This window comes from Varanus komodoensis, unplaced genomic scaffold, assembly GCF_004798865.1.
Source record: "Varanus komodoensis strain SLA01 unplaced genomic scaffold, ASM479886v1 scaffold4, whole genome shotgun sequence".
NCBI classification, from domain to species: Eukaryota; Metazoa; Chordata; class Lepidosauria; order Squamata; family Varanidae; genus Varanus; species Varanus komodoensis.
The window spans coordinates 50,432,890-50,454,161 of record NW_025335941.1 but is presented as its reverse complement, the minus strand read 5'-3'; the positions used below and the strand labels follow the sequence as shown (position 1 = coordinate 50,454,161).

Below are 21,272 nucleotides of genomic sequence, written 5' to 3'. Positions count from 1 at the left end.
GTTGGGAAAGGTTTGACCTTGCAGGGCCAGCCCTACCATTAGACAGATAGGCAGTAGATATGGAAACACAGCAGCCAAGTGTTGGAAAGAAACATTTGTGCCTTTGTATCCCCTAAGCTGGCCTGAAAGTGTGGCAGGGGACACTGTCCCACCATCAATGTTGAAGAAATATTCAGTTAACAGTGGATTCATTTTCTGAGGCAGCAAAATTACTGGGCCATCTCTGCAACCTTGGGACCAAAAGTGAAAGTTCTGAGAGTACCACAGGCCTTAGCACTGTTAACCCAAAACAGGTGTGAGCCTAATCAGGAGGCTAGCAGGGAGATTACGAAGAGCAACATGTAAGTATACTATTAATAAGTACAGTATTTCTTTTAAGAAAGAAAGAAAATATGACCACAGGCTCATCAGCCTCTCCCTTTCAGAAGACTGAAAAGAGGAGACAATGGTCTGGGGTCCCATTTCGTCAAGAGCATTTTGTCAAGAGTTTAATTCAGATTCCCTTCACTGCAGGGTTGCAAAACTTTGGTTACTTCTGTGCTGTGCATAAGAATATTGCACTTTGACAGCCTCATGTTTAAGTATGTACCTGGCAGCCATGATGGACAAGGAAATGCATGGAGGTGTCCCAGAGTCAGCTTTATCAAGAGGAAGAATAAGACAACCTCCCCAAGGAGCTAATGCTTAAGTGGGAAGTGGCAGCAGGATGCTGGAGGATAGGCTTGGAAATGCCACATGGCCTGCTCTGACTCCCTAATGCCTAGTGCCTTCCAGTACAATGGAGAGCACTTCCTAGTCACCACTGTTGAGATGATTCAACTACCAGTCCAGTCCAGTTCCCTTCACTTCAGGCAACAAACTTTCTTAAGCTGGCCTGCAGATCCTTCTCTTTGTCCAGTTCAGACCCCAAGTGAGCTACCAGAGGATGGTGGTCCCCTGGTGTGCACCCAAAGGAATGCCGTTGTCAGTCCACATCTCCTCCACACACTGCATTTCCAGTAGGCTAGTAACAAATATGGCAGGCTAGTCGTTTTTGAGGGCTTATTTGCAAGGCTGAGCTATGACCTTGGTCGTAACAATAATAGATAAGGTAGGTGATATCCTTAAATCCACCTGAGTTGCCCCCCGCCACACACACACACAACCCTCTTCCATTAAAGCTAACGTTGTATGTAATTCCAGGGTTTTAAAAGCATATTGACAGAAGCTGGTCTTTAAACCTATTACCTTGCCTATTTTTGCATCTCTGGAATCATCACTGCAATAATTCTCTAAATATACCTAGCTGATGAATAATAAATCTAAAGTCACGATTCCATGTATATAATTCACTTATTTTTGCCTTTTTTTTTTTACTTCAGGCATGCAGTGGTTTTTTTTATACACAGCTAAAGAGGAATTCCAAGCTGAGGGATCTCAGTTGCGACAATTTTCACAACTACCCATCACCTGGGTGTACCTTACCCCTACAAAATGTCCTGCAACAGGATTTGTGACTTCCTGGATCACAACTTTCAGAAGAGTAGCCATGTAAACCTGTTGCAGAAAAACCAGCAGTCTTGAGGCCCTTTAGTACTACAGAATACACCTTCCGGGAATACAGTCCACTTCATCAGCTGCATGGATGATGAACTACATCCCATGGAAGCATATGTCTTAATATACTTATTCATCTTTAATTTATTTATTCACTTATTTATTTAAAACATTTATATCCCATCCTACATGAGAAAAATGTCCCAGGATGGCTTACAAAATTGTAACAACAACAAATAATAACAAAAATTATAACAATTAGTAACAACAACAAAACCACTGTAAACAACAAAAACATAGTATCAGCAAAAGTCCAAATCAAAATCAGAAGCAAAAGCAAAAAGAAAAAGCGACTGTGGATGTTAAACCATGTGGTTTAATGCGCCACAAGAATCTCTGTTGCTTTGGGATCACATACTGCACTAAGAAGCAGATCTGGTTCACATCAACTATCATTCCAAGTACAGGTTGGGTATGAGCTGCTGAATCCTGGATTGTTGTTGAATTGTGGGTTGTCATTATGTACTAACCCTGTACTACAGGTTGCTAACTATGAATAACTCAGGATATTGCATTAAGTCAGTGATAAAATAATGAAAAGTGAATGGTTCAGGCTTTTTTGCTGCTCTGGCTGGGTGGCTTTCTATCTGGGTTTGCGTAACAGAGTAAGCCCCAGTGGGCATCTGCAACCTTAAAAATAAGCCATGGGTTCTTGGGGTAGCTTGTTTGTGGAAAATAAGTCATCCTGCAAAGAGCTAATGAAGTTTACATGACAGTACAACTCACTCTGGCTAATCACCTACAGTAGGTAGTTGCGTCATGCAAGCCAGACCTAAAAACAGGCAAAAATGTACCAGACACATAAATCTGAACTTGTGTGAGGCAACTTCCTATATCCTAGGAGGGTATGAAGGTGCGTACCGTGGAAGGGCTGAGATTTCCAGATGCTCCTTTATTTAGATCAGATTTCTTCCATTGTGGTATCCTCTAGATGTCTTAGACCATGGGTCCTCAAACTACGGCCCATGGGCCAAATACAGCCCGCCATGGTCATTTTCCCAGCCTACCTCAGAGCTTTTGGACTCACTTGGAGAAAACAATCTCAGAACGAGTCCAAAAGCTCTGAGCCAGTGCAGGCATTCTATGAAACTCTTTCAGAGACTAGCAGAGAGCCGGCACATGCGGCAAATTGTAACAGCCCCCTTCAACTGCGCATGCGCTGGATCTTCCCCCTATTGCATGCATGCGTTTGCTCTGAATACAGAGCGGGAATATGGAGCGGGAATACAGAAGAGAGGAGGGTGGAGGGAAGAGAGAGAGACGAAGACACTAAAAAAAGATAGAAGGTAAGAAAATATAACTTTTTAAATCTATTTTCAACTATGTGAGCCATGTCCCCGGGCTGTGGGCCAAGCCGCGGCCACCTCACCAAGCCCAGAGGCAGACAGGCCGAGGCGGAGTGGGGCTGTGGCTCCCATGCCTCCGCCACGGCCTTCTCTGGGCAAGCCACCACCACTGTCAAGTGGCTGCCATGCTTCTTCCCCCCATGGCGGGGAGAGGCGGGAGGCACCCTGCTCGGCCAGCCATGGCCCTGTCCCTCACCTCCCCTCACCTTGGAAAGCCATTACCTTCCTGCTCGCGGCCCTCTCCTGGTCAGGGGAGCCACCCCGTGCCCATCTCTCCGGCCTCCCGCTCCCTCTCCCGGAGCCAGCTGAGCCCCTGCGTGGGGACCTTCCTCTGGCTCAGAAGCAGGGCAGTGGTGAGGAGCCAGGAAGGCCTTGACCAAGGCAAGTGCACCCTCATGGCTCCCCGTCGTGTCGTGCTCTCCCTTTCGGTGGACAGGGTGGCGTCGTCTTGGGCTTCTGCTGCAGCCAGAGCAGGTAGAGCAAACATCTTTAATCTTTTAATTAATTTATTTTTATTTTAATTAATTGTAATTAAATTATTTTTAATTAATTTTCATTGTAATTATTTTAATTAATTAAAAATTGTGCAGTGTGCATAGGAATTCGTTCATATTTTTTTCAAACTATAGTCTAGCCCCCCAAGAGTCTGAGGGACAGTGAACTGGCCCCATTAAAAAAAGTTTGAGGACCCCTGCCTTAGACCATAGCTGCAATTATCCCCAACAAACAAGGTTATGCTGGTTGGGGCTGATGGGGTTTGTACTCTAATTTACCTGGAAGGTGCCTAAGCAAGGAAGGTATCTTTACAGGTTGCATTTAGCATGGTGGTTCAAGTTTGGAGGGGGTTCCCAAAAGTGGGTGCCAGTATGAAAGCATGAAATGAGGATTAGAAGGTACTGCTCCATGGTTGCCACCAATATCTAAGTAGCTGTTAGGTGGTGGAGGTGCTTGGTGGAGGAAGCATGGGAGAGGTAGACACGGCAGCTGACTGGTGGGCGAGAGAACATCTTGAACCTGCTCCCCCCCCCCCCAGCTTCTTTGCTCTCATCCAGGAATGTTATTCTTGTAAAATGGATGTAGGACAGATAAACTAACTGCTATTGTACAGGACAGTATTGTATTGAAGGAGAATGTGCAATAAAACTGGGGGTTCTCTTTCTTTTGGCTACACAGAAGAAAAAACTGCACAAGGCAAAGGTACATCCTGAAAGTACACACCCTGTTGCAGCACCCATTTTACAGAAGGCAAACAAGCGGGACCAAGCAACTTGCTGATGTCCACAAATAATTGGAAACAAAAACTTTCCTAAAATATATTTTAATTAAGTTTCCTCAATTGATTTCTCATCCAGTTTTTCTCCAATTAACTCATTTAATTCTTTTTACACACCTTCCTCCCAAATTAACTTCCCCTCAATTATTTAATTTTCCCCTGAAATGGCCACTACTACTGAATCTCTCCCACTAATCTCTGCCAATTTCCTTTCACTTAGGTGGGCTACCCAAAGAAATGTGTACAAATTAAATGCCCACATCCCTGTAGATCATATTTAGTAAAAAATAATAATCTATTTTGAAAGGTTCATTCTTGTGGGCTTATTAAAGACATCTAAGATGCTATACTATGCATCTTTGGAAAGAATACGTTAACTACTATGGAGTGGGGGAATTAATATCTTTCATTTCTGGAGATATTAGCTGGAAAATCAGAAATGCTAAAATGGTTTGCGGTGCTGAGAAAGGTCAGTTCAATACTTAAATTCAAGAGGATTATATTGCTTAGTGGGCATACTATTATGCCCTCCTTTTGGTGCACCATATTTTGCCACTTTTTACTAGTGATTTTCAATAGACAACTTGGACCCTGCAACTGTGCACAGATTAAGTTATATGCAGCCTGGTCTTGTTGATTTCTCACTTATTCCCTTTCAGTGCTTCCTTTGACAACCAAAATAGACAAAGAAGTTGACCAAGAAACATTACACATATGGGACAGCAGTAAGAATGCACTTGCAACAGACTGACAAAAATAATCCTAATGAATTACAAACCCAGTTGTGAAATTGTTAGTGCTTCTGCCAAAATAGGATCCAGTTGCCTATTTTCTGAGCCTCCAACCCATAAAACAACAAAGGGACAAACAAGATGGTCCCTGGGATTCTTGTCAGATATGGCTGGAGAGCTAAAGGGGGAGGATAAGGGATAACAACCCACAGTTAGTCCACTTTCCATCAGGCATATACTGTGCCTGTTTGCTGTAGGTTGTTCAGCAAACATTCAACCAACTGTGACTTATTTGCAAGATGATTCAGTGTGATGATGTATAAAGCCATCCTTATCCTCAGCAACTCTGATACTCCTGATGGCTTCCTCATCACCTGATCTTTTCAACTGGTAATGCGATAGATTCAATCTGGAAGCACCTATGCACAAAGCATGTTTTCTACCACAGGTCCCACCTCAGGCAAAAATAATTCATCTGGCAATGCAGTCTGTTTTCCCAATTCACCTATCAAGGCTTATTGAAGAAGAGAAACATGATTTTAGAATTCAACGCGGAGGCAGTAAATTGTACAAAATGACAAAGAACCCCTTGGGAACATACAAAGTGCTTTTCCTATGCTGCTGTTTAAACAATCCCACCCGGCCGCTGCTGTCTTCAGTCTCCTAACCCCATCCAGTGATCAGAGTACCAAGATTTCTGGTCAATGCGGCTTGCCGCCTCCCAAGCAATCACTTGTAAACTTTTCACAAAATACACTTCCCCGGCTGAATCATTTAGGAGCAGCACGTGCGAAAACCCTTTCACTTGTACCTCTATCGCCCGCTTATGTCACAGCTTCAAATCAATTGAAACCCTCGCTGCTGAGCATCTGTCGAGATATTACGTGCCAGATTTTTGCGGGGGTTGTGTGTGGGTGGGGAGGGGTCTTCCTATCAGCCTCTTCTTTTATTTCTATTTCCCACCCAGTGTATTCAACTGCACGAGCATCCAATGCGCCCCCACCTACAATCTGTGAACTTCTCCCAGAATGTTTCTAACGCAAAACAATAAAAATATGAAAATTCCTGTTTTCAGCTGCATAAAAAATTAAGCTTGCGGCTTAATTAAGCTGGCGGGGGGGGGGAGCAACTGCACAGATTGAGTCCACCTGCGCATCTGAGCAAACACTACAGTTCCACGTGCAGTAACTCCATGACTGACTACACGACAGTTGGCATCCGGTCCAACGACCGCGTTTTCTGCCGCCCTTGCCCTTTGTGCCGACTTACTCACCAAGTGCAGAGCTTTTCCTTCGCGAGCTTCAAGAGGCTGGCCGTGCGGCAGAACCGCGGTCGCGGCGGTGGAGCAGCCTCCGTCCGCATCGGCAGCGGCGGCGTGGCGGCCGGGTTGGCGTTGTCCAGCTCCGGAGACGCGCTTCTTTCCATAGCAAGCAAAGCGAGCGCTGAGACCAGCGTAGCGATCCGGCTCCGAGACGAGGCAGCGAGGAAAGGGAGGGGGAAAGAGATCGGCCCGGGAGGTGGAGCGCTGCTGTTGCAGTTCCTGCTCCTTCCTGGAGCAACTTCGCTCGGCCCCTTTGTGTGTGCGCGCGATGCTGTCGGCTCGTCCTGCAGCAAATCATCAGGGCCGGCGATCAATGTCTCCAGACATAGGCCGGGTAGAGAAGCCTTTCTCCGGCGGGCACTCCGCCAGATACGTTGGGACTACAACTCCCAGAATCCTCGGTCAGCGCAACCGCCCTCCCAACGCACCTGGAGAGGAGCTCGACGTGGAGAAGAATAGGCTTGAGGAGCACAGCGCCGTCTGTCTGGTTGGGGCGGCTGTGCTTGGGCGGCCAAAAACCGCATCTGCAAGATACGTCGCTGCTCTGACCTGGCTGACCTCGAGGCTCGCCTTCAGGAGTCCCGGCTTGCTAAAATACAGTGGTCGAACACGTGGGAAACACGCCATGGTCCCTTCTCTTCCTTTCCGCCTTGCTGTGGCATACCTCGCAGTTGCTTCTACGTTCCCGATAGGTTAAGCTACGCAAACTCCCAACCCCAACCTTTCTGAGCCTTACGGAGGGCACATTTTGAGAGGGTCCTGAGCACTCTCACAAAATGGCTGCCACGGTGGTGGGGGGGGGGGCCTTGGTTATTCATAAAATGGCTGCCAAAATAGGGAAGCCCCTTGTAAAATGTATTTGTGTATGCATTTATTTATTTCAAGTGTAACCCCATGCATGTTGGGAAAGAAGGGAAAAAAATTATAATTTCTAGGATACTCGTTATCCGGCTGGTGCATGCTGGGAGTCGTAGGATTTGTTTTCTATCTGAATAATTATAGAATTGCATACTTCCCGTACTTAAACAGGAAGCTGCCCAGTAGGTAGAGTTCCTCTGAAAGGTATACCGAGACCATGCAGTTTTTCACCAACTTTTAAAGCAACTTAAATCTGTTTTGGTTGCCCTGATGCTAATTACATTTGAAAATAGAGGCCACATTCATATGGAAAAAGTAATGACCTTAAGGAAAAATAATAAACATCTGTGACCATATATAATTCCAGCTAGCAACCCCTGCTTCTAATATGTTTAAACAAAAAGAATAAAGAAAAGTCACTGCAGCTAGCCATGTCTACTATTATATTTCTTACATCTATATCCCAACTTTCTTCCTTTGAAGGAACTCGGGGCAGCCTACAGAGTTCTCTTCCTCTCAGTCTTAAGCCCACAATAACCCTGTGAGGTAGGCTTGGCTGAGAGTTTGTGATTGGCCCAGAATTTCCTAGCTCAGCACCTTTGCCTTATTGGCTGAGTGAGGACCAGAACGTAGATCTTCTAGATCCTCAGCCCAACACTCTAACCACCATGGCACTGGCTAGTGTGGGCAGAGAAGTGGATGCCAGCATCAGCTCAGCACCCCTTCCCTGTGACCCCCTGACAAATGACAATGTGTGTGTGGGTGGGAAGGAATGGGGCAGGGGTGCTGATCTGCTCTGCTTGATTTTTGACTTCATTCTCACCTGCATCTGTAGCCAAAAAGACTGTTGTTTCATGTACAGCAAGGATGACACTGCAAGCTGTTAGTCCAAGGAGTCATGAAGCACTGTCTTATTGCATCCGGGTCAAAGGTAAAGGACAGGAAGTATAAGAGCAATGCGATATTGCCATTGGTAGTTATAGTAACTCCATAACAACTGTAGCCCTGATGGCAGGTGGGATCTAGCCATTGAGTGTCAATGCCTTGAGAAAAAGCAACTCCAAGCAGCTGGAAGACAGTGTACGCAAAATCCAGCAGCTTACCCCTTGCTCCTGCTGATGCTGGGCAGAGGGGAAGACAGATTTTCTTGTGAGCAATCCAGCTTTCCTCATCAGTTCTCCAAAGTGCTGGTTTGGCACTTTGGCAGCTGTCTTCTGCCAGAGTGCCTTGGCTTAACTGCCAACATTTTCTGCTTAACTGCCAACATTTTGTCGAGTGCTCTCTTATTTTTGCCTTGACTGTGGGTGGTTATGTTTGGCTTAACCATGATGGTTGTATCAGCCAAACCCAGATGACACAACAAGGCACAGGGGGCTTATTAAACTCATCACAAGCCTTGGCTTCATAAGGCACCCCCTGGGATGCAGGGTGGATTCAGATAACATGCTAAACTGCTCCCACCTCCTACCCCTGGTGGCTTAATGTGTACTGTGAATTTAATCCTTGCATAGAGAAAGACCCTGCTCTGTTTTGGTGCCCTGTTTCTGGAACACACTCTTCATGGAAGAGTGATAGGGGACTCAGCAGGAGCCACAAAATTCCCTTGGGGGTCAAATTCTGGGTCACATGTTGCCTCCCCGTGACTTCCAAATGTACAAGTTGAGCATAGTTTAAACAGTCAAGCATCCCTAAATTCCCTAATGCTATTACTTTACAGCGTTCTAAAGATTTGCAACTCCCTGGGGTCCTCATTTGAAAACAGGTCTGCCCCTCCCTACCTCATCCTGCCTGCCACACTCAAATGTTGCTTTCCACCTCCCCCTGGTTTAGAGGGACTCTGATTCAGATGAAGCATCTGCAAACATTTAACCTTTGGACATGGAGCTGTAATTTCCTTAACCAAAAAGGCACTTGGTAGCTTTGCCATTAAACAACAGTTGCACATTCTAGTCCCCCTTACTCTCTCCAGTTCCAACCATTCCCTCCCTCCCTCCCTCCTATTCCCCCACCCCTGCAAAGCCTACACAAGGCAGCTTACAACCACTTATAAACAAAACTTACAGTAACCAGCCTTTTAAGATCAAAGGCAGGGAAAACAACACAATAGAAACAGCAGTGGCATACTTAGACTTAGTTTACTTAGTAGTGGGTGAAGACAAAGGACTTGTACAAAATGTTTCAAGACTCAGGCATATACACAGGTTATTTTTCCTACCTCAAATGAACAGCACCACAGAAATGCATAAACACAAAGGGAAGGATTTGGCATTCAAGGAAGCTGAATACACATGAACTTAGCTGAGCTCTCCCAAGCAGGAAGAATATGACTGGGCAGCTTTGATAAAGGGTTTATTCTGGATGTTTGAATCAGGACATCTTCTTCCCTCTTGAATGAAATACAGATTGTCTTTTCTATTATTGTTTCTGAAACAGGTAAATATGTGTGGTAATGCAAATAAAAGCACAACATAGTCTTGCTTCTCAATCTCTCCCATTTAGGCTCTGACAATGCAACATTTTTCCTTGTTATGCAAGTGTTTTGGAATTAATCACCACTCTATCTCTTAATCATTGTTTGTGTATCCCCATAATATTCTCTCCCCTTGAAAGGCTAACCTTTTCAAGGCAGCTCACAACATATTAAAGGATTAAAATTTCATTCGAACATTCTGCAATTCATAAAGCCACACTCCAAACATATCATAACAGCAGCACTTGAATGATATTGGCAGAATAAAATGTTATAAAAATAAAGTAGCAGAGAAGCTGATAGTAGGCGGAGGGAGGTTAAGCTACTAAAATTGTACCCCAAGTCTCAGTCCAGGCCACACCAAGCACCAGTTGCATGTCACAAGCCTCATGATTCATACTGGTTGCACAACTAAATGTTAAAACAACACCTCCCCTCCCCATTTTAAAGGTGGAAGACCCACGTTAGTGCAGGAACCAGTCTTTAATTTTAACTTTAATTTTTTGAAAATCCTTTCAGCCAAATACTCAGGTAAAACATACATTACATTTTGTTGCAGGGCTTTGCTTGTTTCCTCAGTTTATGTGAGCAGTATTGCTTATGAAACAAAATAGCATCAACAGGCTTGTTTTGCAGAAGTTAGGGGATGACAAACCTAGTAAGTGGGGGAGTCTCCAGTCCTGGCTCCAGGTTTAGAAGGTCCCTTGGAAAAGACACCTTCAATAGTGCCTTGTCCACAGGGCCTTCCTCGTGGGTCTACCTTCTAACTACCGTTGTCACCAGCCGCTCTTGCTCCTTCTCTTCTTTCCCAACATTGCTACCACTTGCTTGCATGGTGGGTAGAAAGCCAGGGAGCAAGCAAACAATGGAATTTACTGCTCCTTCTCACCACCTTGCTGCACCAATCATAGCACCATAGATTTTAGATGAGGTCTGACTAGTGCTGAATATAGGGGAACTAGTACTACTTGTGATTTGGAAGCTATGCTTCTGTTAATACATTCCAAAATAGGATCTGCCCTTTTTTGGCTACATTGCATTGTCAGCTCATATTTAGCTTGTTCTTTGCAACAATTCCAAGATCCTTCTAATTTGCAGTATTGTTGAACCAAGTGTTCCCATCCTGTATCGATACATCTGGGTTCTTTTTCCTAGGTGGAGGACTGGGCATTTGTCCCTATTGAATCTCATTTTGCTGCTTTCAGCCCAGCTTTCAAGCTTATCTAGATCCCCTGGATGTTTTTTCTGGCTTCCAGGATGTTAGCTGTTCCATCTCAGTTTTCTCCACCCAAAGTGAGAGGCGGGAGAGCAAACCTGCAATGATGAGGCAAAGACAAACTTCAGAGTGCTTTTGTTACTGAGTGGGCCCCTGCTAGGATGTGGGCCCTTGGCAAGAGCTCCACCGTGTTTCCCTTCAAAGCTGGCACTGGGAGAATCTGAACCAGCCCAATGAGGGCTGCACATGCTCAGCAGTCTCAGATGACAGCCGTGGAGCCATGGGACAAGGCAATGGAAGGAAATATCCCAGCAAATGGCAACTGTGACTGACTGGCACAGGGTTAGGGTTAGGGCAGGGGGCGGCAACCTTAAACACTCAAAGAGCCATTTGGACCCATTTCCCACACAAAAGAAAACACCAGGAGCCACAAAAAACTTCTGACATCTAAAATTAAGATAACACTGCATATATCATTTTTTACCGTAATGCTATGTATATCTTCATTATTTATTTATTTATTTATTTATTAAAACATTAATAAAATATTTATTAATTAAAACAATTAAAACATTATGATTTAGCTGCAGCTCTTGTTCAGTCACTAAAACTGTTATTTTTAATCTTACATGATAAACTAGTAGGACTCCTTTCATATATTTTGAATAGGAGAACAGCTTCCTGAAGAGTCAAGGTCAGTGCTAAAGGGCTGCATGCATTAAACAGCAAACCCCATAAGTTCATCAGCAGTAAAAGCAAAAACCCATGTAGTTTGGATTTCTTCAGAAATTTTTCTTTTCTTCGATTTATCCATGGTTGGCCTGCGGGGTGGGGAAGGGGGAACTCAGTAAATCTGCAGGTGGTCCGCAGATCTCTGCTGCTGCAGAGATATAGGTGTGTTTAGTGACTGATTAGCAGATAAACAGTCAAGTGCTGCGAATTGTGACAGGTCCCAAGCTTTTAACATTCAGATGAAGGAGATTACATTGGGAAAAAGAGAATCCTTTCAGCAGTGTTTCCTTTAGTGTAACATGACAGCCTGCAGGAAACTTGTTTAGTGGAGGAATGTAGCGATTTACTTAACTAGCTGATTTACTGAACTAGCTAGCGCTGAGTTCCTGAGTGGGGCTTCGAGCAGATCAACGCTGTGCCGTGTCGGCGCATGTTTTGGACGACGGAGCCACAGCAGAGGGGTTCAAGAGCCATGTGTGGCGACGGAGCCGCGGGTTGCTGACCCCTGGGTTAGGGAATGGAAGCTCTCTGCACTGCAACATGTTGTCTGCAGCCCTACCTCTTATGCTCTAAAGCTTGGGTCCTCAAAGTACGGCCCGGGGTCCGGCTCTGGCCTGCCACGACCATTTATCCAGCCCACCATGCCCAGTTGGACCCACCGCACCTGTTCCCATGCGCGTGCCTGCCACCTCCCATCTTGTCCTGCATGTGGGAGGCAGCGGTTTGCTTGCTCTGAGAAAACGATCTCCAAGCGAGCAAGCCGCTGCCTTGTGCGCCCGCCTTGCAGCGTGTGCCTGCCCCCACCTCGCCTCCGCTCGCCACACATGCCCGCCCACCCCCGCCTCACCCCTGTGGCGCACCCCACCCCTGCCTCAGCGCACACACATGCGCACCGCCAGCACCACCTTTCCAGCCCACGCCCAGTACCAGCACCTTTCAACTGGCCCCCTGGTGAAAAAGTTTGAGGATCCTTGCTCTAAAGCAAACCATTTCAGGTGTTAAGAGTGTGCCACCAATTTTAAATGAGCCATTTGGGAAACAGTGCTCTAAGAAAAAGGCCCCTATGTACTTTCTGTACAAAAGATCATGCTACTTCTTGTTTGTTGATGAAGAGCTACCACTATGTGGAATGAATAGATGAAGACGTCACCTTCCCTACCCTCCCCCTCCCCATTTGCTATTAAAATGCAGCGCACAACATGTCCTTTCTAACTTTGTTTTGTCTGGTTCTGGGAGACGTGGTCCTGAATTTTTATCCAACATCATGTTGATTGGTATAGAAATATCTTGCAGGATTTTTCTTCCATTAATGTTTGTCACACTGTGTTAAATATTGCTGCTAGGAAAAGCACTTGGAAGAGGTTGCATTTAGGCTGGGCACAAAGCCAAACTGCACTTCCAATCTCAACCCCCTCCCCTGCACCCAACCCGCAGGCCACCTATTACTGGAATTAGCAATAACTCTGAAATTCTTAAAGTGCAGTGTATTTTCTACTGGGCGGCTTCTCCCATCATTTCAAAGGCATGTTCTTATTGGAGGCACTTGCACAATGCCCACCTGTTATTAGATCTCTAGCTATTTTCATGAACAAAGACAAAGAGTATTTGTTTGTTTGCTTAAAACATTTCTAGCGTGCTTTTCAACTATCCAAAGTAGCTTAATAAAAATGAAACAATAACAAAATTAGTTAAAACAGTAGACAAAAAATGGATTGAGATGACAATAACATAGAGGGATTTCTGGGGGAAAGAAGCAGAGGGTTCTTTAGTTGTATGCTTTATGGAGCCCAAAATAATAATAAATGCAGTGTTTGATGACTGTTTGCAATGGGGCTGGAACAACTGGGTTTTCCAGATGTCATTGGACTCCAATTCCCCTCATTCCCAGCTAGCCTGACTGTTGATGAAGGATTGGGGAGACCTGTGGTTCAGAGACATCTGCAAGACTGCCTTCCTGGGGTCAACTGCACATCTGGTAGGACCTTGTATACGGCTATTTACTATTGCTCCTGAGAAAACCAGCTCAGAGAGATGCATCAACTGAGAGGATTGCGCCCCTGAGTCTACACTGCAGCAAGGTCCCCATGCATTCCATCCCCTTGTCCTCTCCATCATAAACACCCCTTGGCTTCACCATGCATGGCTTGGTTGCTGCTGACCATCCATTTATGTCGTAGTACCCAATTACATGATCGACAAACTCATGAGATGTTATCTGTTCCTGGGATGTACCTCTTCAGACTGCAGGTAGAGAATAAATACCTGAATGTCGCCCTCATGTGAAAACAACATTCCTGCATGCACCAAAGAGTAGATCATGGAGAAGGCTCCAGATTAGTTTTATAATTTAAGGGAATATTTAGATATTTGATCCCAGACTTGCAGTCTGAAGTGGAAAGTCTACCGACAGGCACATTGTGTGACATTAAAGATCTTGTTGCTTGTGTTTCCAAGCAGCTGGGAGTTTCCCTAGCTCTACAACATAGTTGCCTTGAATTAAGAAACGTTGTATACTTGTTCATATTGGAGATTTTACAGTAGGGATGTGCAACTTGAGGCCCTCGAGACGTGCTGGTTTGCACTTCCATCATTCCTTTGCTTTGGCTATGTTGCCTGGGACCGATGGGAACTCTAGGCAAAAACAGGTGCCCATCTCTGTTTTAAAGTGCCCTGTGTAATTTAGGAGATTCTGATATGAAATAGTTTCTTGTTTATTGTAAAAATCGTTCTAAATAACAATTCTAATGCTGTGGTGCCTCTGTAAAAGAATGGGAATTAGTCAGTCCCATTGAACCAGATGGGAACTGCACAAGATCAGAAATCCCATTAATTTCATTAGGATGTACACCAAAAAAAAAAAAAAAAAAAACCCATTCCAGTGCTTTTGTAAAACATGGTAATGACTGATTTCATCTATATGTAATCATAAATGATAATGCAAGATTCTATTCTCAGATAGAGTTACTACTTTAAAAATGTAAAAATGTGAACATTTAAGGATGCACATAGAAAGAGGACAGCACCCCACCCAGTGCTGGATTTAGGATTTGCAGGGCCCTTTGGCAAGATACACTTCCTGGGCCCCAGTGTCACCCTTTTCGTCACTACCATCACTTGCTTGATGGGCAGAGAGCCAGTGCAGGGCAGACGGGCATTTCCTGCTCCCCTCGCCCATGGTGGTCTGGGCCAGAGTGAGGGGCAGGGAACTGAGCAGTGTGCAGTGGGGGAAAGGAGAAGCAACTCCAGGTGCCTCTTGTCCATGGGCTCCTGCTGGGGTGTGGGTCTTTGACAGGTGCCCAGCCATGCCTAGTCTTGATCCCAAAGCAAAAACCAGCAACTGGTTGTACCTTGCAGGTGATAACTTCTGCCACTAGAGGCCACTTGTGAACAGCAACCAGTTCAAATACCACTGTTGCTATTTTTCTTCATTGCTTTAATTTTTTACCTATCTTTGAGAAGCCAAGTAAGAGCAATACTAGCAAACAATACTCCAAAGCAATATGACTGAAAAGAAAATGTCACCCTTAAATCACTCATTCATATATTCTCTCTCTCTCTCTCTCTCTCTCTCTCTCTCTCTCTCTTTCTATAGATATAGATATAGATATAGATATAGATATAGATATAGATATAGATATATAGCTTTCTCTTGTGTTATAGAAGAAACTCCCTTCAGAGCTTAACTAATATCTACTCTCCCTGTTTTCAGGAAAGGGGTCAAGACACATCTTTTCATCTGGCTTTATCACAATCCTTTTGTGATTGTTATGGCTTTTAAGTTTGTATAATGTTTCCAATGTTTTTGTGTTCTGAAATTTTTGTAAATGGACCTGATTGGCACTGGTAGGTTGTATAGAAATGCACATATGCACACAAACCACAATACTTGTAATTAAAAAGAGACTGTGAGCCCATGAGTTTGGGGGAAAAAATCATCACCATGTTGGCAGACTGATTTAAAGGATTAAAACATATAGAAATATATTTATCAAACCATATTTGAAGGGATGCAATTTGACTTCAGTATAACAAAGGACTTAAAATAATGAGGGAGAAATTCAGCTCCATATAAAAATAAAAGAGAGGAAAAATGTGAAGCAATCAAAGTGAATATTGTAGGGATGACCAAGGAATATTTAGAACTCCAACAAGCTGTAGAGTTTGTTCATTCAGCTTACTAGAAATGTGTAGCATCCACTACCATCTGTTTACCATTTGGAATTAGTATCATGGTTCTTAGTAATTGAGCAAACCAGTTTTACAGAAGCACAAACAATTCTCAGAGCACACACAAATGTCCTATCAACCATTCTCAGGGATAGAGAAATTTAAAACTTTATTTGATTAATTAGTGGAGGCCAATTGAGGGTTTAAAAAAAAAAAAAACTAACTTCATTTCTGATGTGTTCCTGTATCAGAAACTAAAATATTCCTTCTAATTCCATCTTAGATTTTGAGGTAGTTCTATATGAAATTGTAAATTATTCAACATTTTCTTCTATCTCTTGAAAATATACCTATATTGAGTTATGGTTGCATGGAAATATAAGTTTAATTGATTGGTCAAGTCAATATAAATTTAACTGACTGGTCAAGTCAAGTCAACTGATCAGTCAAGTTTATTTGTTGTATCAATCTGTTTTTCCGAAGATATATTCATTCAGCTCAGTGTACCTAGAAGATACATATGTTATTTACTCGCACATCTTACAAAGCAGGCAGGGTTAAAAGCAGAGCTTCTATGGAGAAAAGGCACATTCAAACTGAGTAGCACAGTTTTCCTCCTGCCACATTTTGCTTGTGAGTGCATAGGTCCAATGATTTCTCCCATACTTCCAATCTGGCACTTAGGTTGTACTGCAGATCCAATTTGGTATATGTCTCATCACCAGTCTATTCAGGACACTGTGTGCCTTCTCCAGGTCTTAATTTGAGCCAGTGATCAGCACAGCCTTAAATGTCAGGACTAAGATATATGAAGACAGTTCCTTTGAACATGTGTAGTGGGATCTTGGCTCACCAATAATAGCTATGTGTGTTTGTTTAAATGGTTGCATTCTGCATTTTGGCTAAAAGGAATCTTTCCAAAGAATCTTATATAAAAGAGTAATGCTAAGGCAGTCCCTGCCTGCAGACTTGCAGTCTAAAAAGTCACAATACAAATGGACACGGGGGAGGGGGGGAGAGGGATAATCTTTCAGGAGGGTTTGTTCCCCTCTCCTCTTGCTGTATTACAGCTTGCTGGAATGGCTGCTAGTAGTCATTCCAGTCAAGGGACGAACCTGATGGAGGTGATCTTTGGCACAGGACTTGTCAGGTCATCTAAGATGATTTGAGACACTGGTGCAATGGCACACCTCATTTTAAAAATGAAGACTGTCCCTTGGGATAGCTGACAGTCATAAGTTCTCTCATATCCCTCTCCCAGCAGGGATACTTTAAACTGTCCTATATGTCTCTATTCCCTCCTTTTTCCAGGAGAAGGCACTGGAACCACATAGTAAGCACAGAAACTAGGCAAGAACTTAGACAAGGGTAAGCACAGGCTGATCAAACCTCTGATGTTGCCTTTGATTCATCTTATGAACAACTTGAGGATGTATAAATTGTGGCTTGTTTTCTTGAGTCAAAGGTGCTCAGTATTACATACTTTGTCATGCTCAGTTGTGACTACCACTCTGATTTTTTTAAAGACATAGTGAGCTATATATATTGACTGAACATATATAATAAAGCATGAATGTGAGACTCTGAGAATATTAGCTTGACATTTCATTTCACAGTATTTCATTTTATTCATAACTGTTCTATATTGTCCAATATCTGAAGCTCTCTGGATGATTTAGAAAGATTAAAACCTTAACAATATACATAAAAATTGCATATAAACAGACAGCACACATGGAGAAACACATACATCTCAAACAATTTAAAACACTCAACGATGAGGAAAATCCAAGACCTGATTAAAACTTCATCAAATGCTGTCAAATGTCTGAAAAAAGAGGAGAGTCTTACCCTAGTGCAAGAAAGACAACGATGTTGGTGCTGAGCGGGCACCATTGGAGAGATCATGCCATGATTGAAGTGAACCACAAAATATCTTTCCCTTGCTGCCGATTTCTGCACCGTCCTTGAGGATACACTCAGAGGAGCACTTTCAGTGATGGAAGCAGTGTAAGGCTCAGTTCATCTCAGAAGAGACACTTCTTCAGGTCCCAAGCCATGTAAGGCTTTATAGGCCAAATCAGCTCCTTGAATGGGGTTTGGAAACTCAGGCAGCAAGTGCAAGCGGGCAAAAAGTCCTGTTATATGTTCATATCTTCTCACCTGTTATCAAGTTGGGCCACCACATATTTCATGAGCTACAGCTTCCAAACCATTTTCAAGCATCCACACAAAGAGTGTATTGCAGTCATCTAAATAGAGGTTACCAGAACATAGGTAACTGAAGACAAGTTATTCCAAGTTATAGGGGCATAGCTGGGCCACCAATTGAAGCTGATAGAAGGTGCTCCATGCCACTGAGGCTATTTGAACCTCAAGTAACAAAGGAGACTCAAGGGTAACCCCTAAGCTATGAACCTGCTCCTTCGGGGGGGATACAGAACAGGTTAAGCTTCTTCTCCATGTTGACAGAAAAACACACTATCAAGTCCCTTGGTCATGTCTAGGAAAGTTTCAGTTATTAGCTTTCATTTCATCCATTGCTGCAGCCAAGCACTTCTGGAGCACATCCACAGCCATACCTGATGAAGATGAAATGGAGAACTAGAGCTGCTTGTCATCATCATACTGCGGACGACCAGAACTCTGCTTGATCCCACTCAACTGTTTCATGTAGATGTTGAACAGCATGGGGAATGAAACCAACCCTCCACAGAACACCATACTGGAGAATTCATGGGGCTAAGCAATATTCTCCAAACATAACCTTCTGGTGCTAACCATCCAAGTTGATGTGAACCACTGCAATGCAGTTCCTCCCACTCCCAGTTCAGACAGTCAGATTAGAAAGATACAATATCTATGGTACTGAACGCTGCCAAGAGATCCAGCAGCATCAATGGGGCCACATTCGCCCTGTTGCTTCCTTGTAGGTCATTAAACAGGACCACCAAGTTCTCATGCCAGAAACTTTCCTGAACTCAACTGAAATGAATCTATACAATCCAATGTCAAATGTGCAAAGTTTTTGTTTTTACTTAGGTTTTCTTGGAGGATCTTAACTGAACACACCCACACATATTGGATCCTATCTCTACATATGCATCATTTAACAATCCTGTTCTAATATATAAGGTTGAACGACTTTGTTGTCGTTCAGGGCTCATGATACCAACATTCTCAAAAAGTGCTGAATGGACAGCTCCTTTACTTTCAGTCTGTGAGAAGCAGGCAGTCCTCAGTCAATTTATTTGGCAATAGAAAAAGAAGAGCCCTGTCCTACTTCCAACCCTTTGAGGGGTTGGAGGAGGAGAAGAAAAGGGAGGCAACCGACGGTCACCGCTGCCCTGTCGAACCTTCAGTGTTACCCCCGGTTCTTCTACTAGGGAAAGCCCAATGCAAAGGAGACAAGAGAGAATGCCTGCAGAAAGCTGTTCACTGATGCCAACCTCAGCTGACCAGCTCGAAATCTCTTGCCACTGCAACTTGGCTAAAAACAAACAAACGAGCAAGAAATGGCTACATGTGCATGTTGGAGTTGTGTACAACTGTGTGAAAACTCCACCTAAGGCAACAAGAGGAACCAACCACTACTTTTGGGAGGGTGTGCATGTTAAGGTGCAGGGGAAGAGTAATTTATTCTAGATTATTAGCCCTCCTTCTAATCTATGGTTGACTTTTTTATATTTTTATCCTACCTTTCTTCCTACAAAGGGCACAAGGCAGCTTACATCTCCTCCTCCATCTTATCCCCACAACAACAACCCTGTGAGGTAGGTTGGGCTGAGGCCCAAAGTCACCCAGTTTGCTCCATGGCTGAGCGGAGACTAGAACCCAGATCGTCTGAGTCCCAGTCCCATGCTCTTAACCACTACGCCACACTGGCTCTCCTTGCTTAACTTACTTGCTTAAGAGATGGAAAGCTATGTGCTATGAAAGCATCCATTTGCAAAGCACTTACAGAGCCATAGGATATGTGCTTTGCATGTTGAAGGGTTAATGATACATCCTTGGCATGTCCAATTAATGAAATGTGCATAGTGGGCCAAGGAATACACCTTGGCAGTCAGGATAGGCCAAGAACAGACCATGTGGTTCCCTCTGGATGTTTTGGACTACCTTTCCCATAATACCTGACCATTGGTCATGGAGGCAAGCATTTGTGAAGATTTTAGTTCAAAATATCTGGAGGTTCCAAGTTGCCTACTCTTTTGATGGGCAGCACTAGACTTGGAGGGACAAGCTGCTTCACCCAGAATTAGAGCTTCTTCTCACAATTATGTTTTTTCCAGTAATGCAGATTAAAAATGTAGAGCTAAAATGCAAAGTGTGTGGGATACAAACATGCCTTTACAAACACTTCTCGGACAGACATACCACTTAGCGAGTCAGAATTGGTTCCCACTCTCAGTTATACGCACACAGTGTCCAGTCCAGATTTGGTCATGCAAGAGTGTGAGCCCTGCGTCTAGAGCCAGCCCTGGGGAAATGAGCGTGGTGCCTCTGAACATGTGCAGAACCTCGGCAACGCGTAGTGGTAGCGGCAACATCCAATCGGCAGGTGGGAAAAGTGGGTTCTTCTGTTGCAAAACTCGGCATGGGGGAAAGGTTTGCGTGCGGGTGGGGTGGAGAGGGAGGGTGGGGCAGAGAAGGGGAGAAAGACTGTCTGCCTCTCCATTTAACCCCTAAACAGCCTTCTTCGTGTCTCTTCTCCCTCATCCCAGCGGGAGTAAGGCTGTGCACAGACCCCGCCCTCCTCCTCTTCCTCCTCCTCCCCCAGATCCCCCCCCCCACTGCTGAGAGAAAAATGGAGAAATCCTCCCCCGGTGCCCCCTCCCCCAGCTCCTCCACCCCAGAATCTGAGGGAGCAAACAAAGACCCGCCAAGGGGTTTCCCGGCGCCTTCCCAGGCAAGCTCCATCTTGCATCTGCCTTTCGGAGAGGTCGACACCCATCCCCGTTCACCGCGCCTTCCCGGCCAGGGGTCCCCTCTCACCCCGAGAAGCATCCCGCGCTTCCCGGCCAGTCCCCGCGGCAGATCGGAGGCGCCTCCCTCTCTCCGGCCGTGCGCCCGCGCCTTCCTCCTGCTGCGCCAATGCCCGGGATAGGGGCCATCGGAGCGCGGTGCAGGCACCGCCCGCGGAGGCGACCCAACAAGGCCGAGGCCAGCGGCCCCCAGCGCGGCGACCCCGGGGAGAAAGCCATGGACGCGGCCATCTGGATCTACCAGTTCCGCCTGATCGTGCTGGGCGACTCCACGGTGGGCAAGTCGTGCCTCCTGCATCGCTTCACCGAGGGCCGCTTCCCGGGCCCGATGCATTCCGACCCCACTGTCGGGGTGGATTTCTTCTCCCGCCTGGTGGAGATCGAGCCCGGCAAGAGGATCAAATTGCAGCTCTGGGACACGGCGGGCCAGGAGAGATTCAGGTATGGCAAACGCGGACCCTTCCTCCCTGGAGTTTATTGCCCCCCAAATCTGGCCCGGCAGTTTCCCAATGGCAGGACTAGGCAGGGCTAATCTCTCTCTCTCTCTCTCTCTCTCTCTCTCTCTCTCTCTCTCTCT

General features: G+C 45.0%; 2 protein-coding genes across 2 annotated transcripts in view; one reads left to right on the top strand and one right to left on the bottom strand.

Moving 5' to 3' along the window:
• SLC35F2 (solute carrier family 35 member F2) overlaps positions 1 to 6,371 on the bottom strand; it is a 32,993-nt gene extending 26,622 nt beyond the window's left edge. The window contains exon 1 of the mRNA XM_044441811.1: positions 6,220 to 6,371. Within this exon, the coding sequence (XP_044297746.1) occupies positions 6,220 to 6,371 (152 nt within the window). The remainder of the gene's footprint in view (positions 1 to 6,219) is intronic.
• Positions 6,372 to 20,804: 14,433 nt separating this feature from the next.
• The window catches only part of RAB39A (RAB39A, member RAS oncogene family), a 13,169-nt gene continuing 12,701 nt past the window's right edge, over positions 20,805 to 21,272 (top strand). Inside the window, exon 1 of the mRNA XM_044441446.1 lies at positions 20,805 to 21,136. Within this exon, the coding sequence (XP_044297381.1) occupies positions 20,805 to 21,136 (332 nt within the window). The remainder of the gene's footprint in view (positions 21,137 to 21,272) is intronic.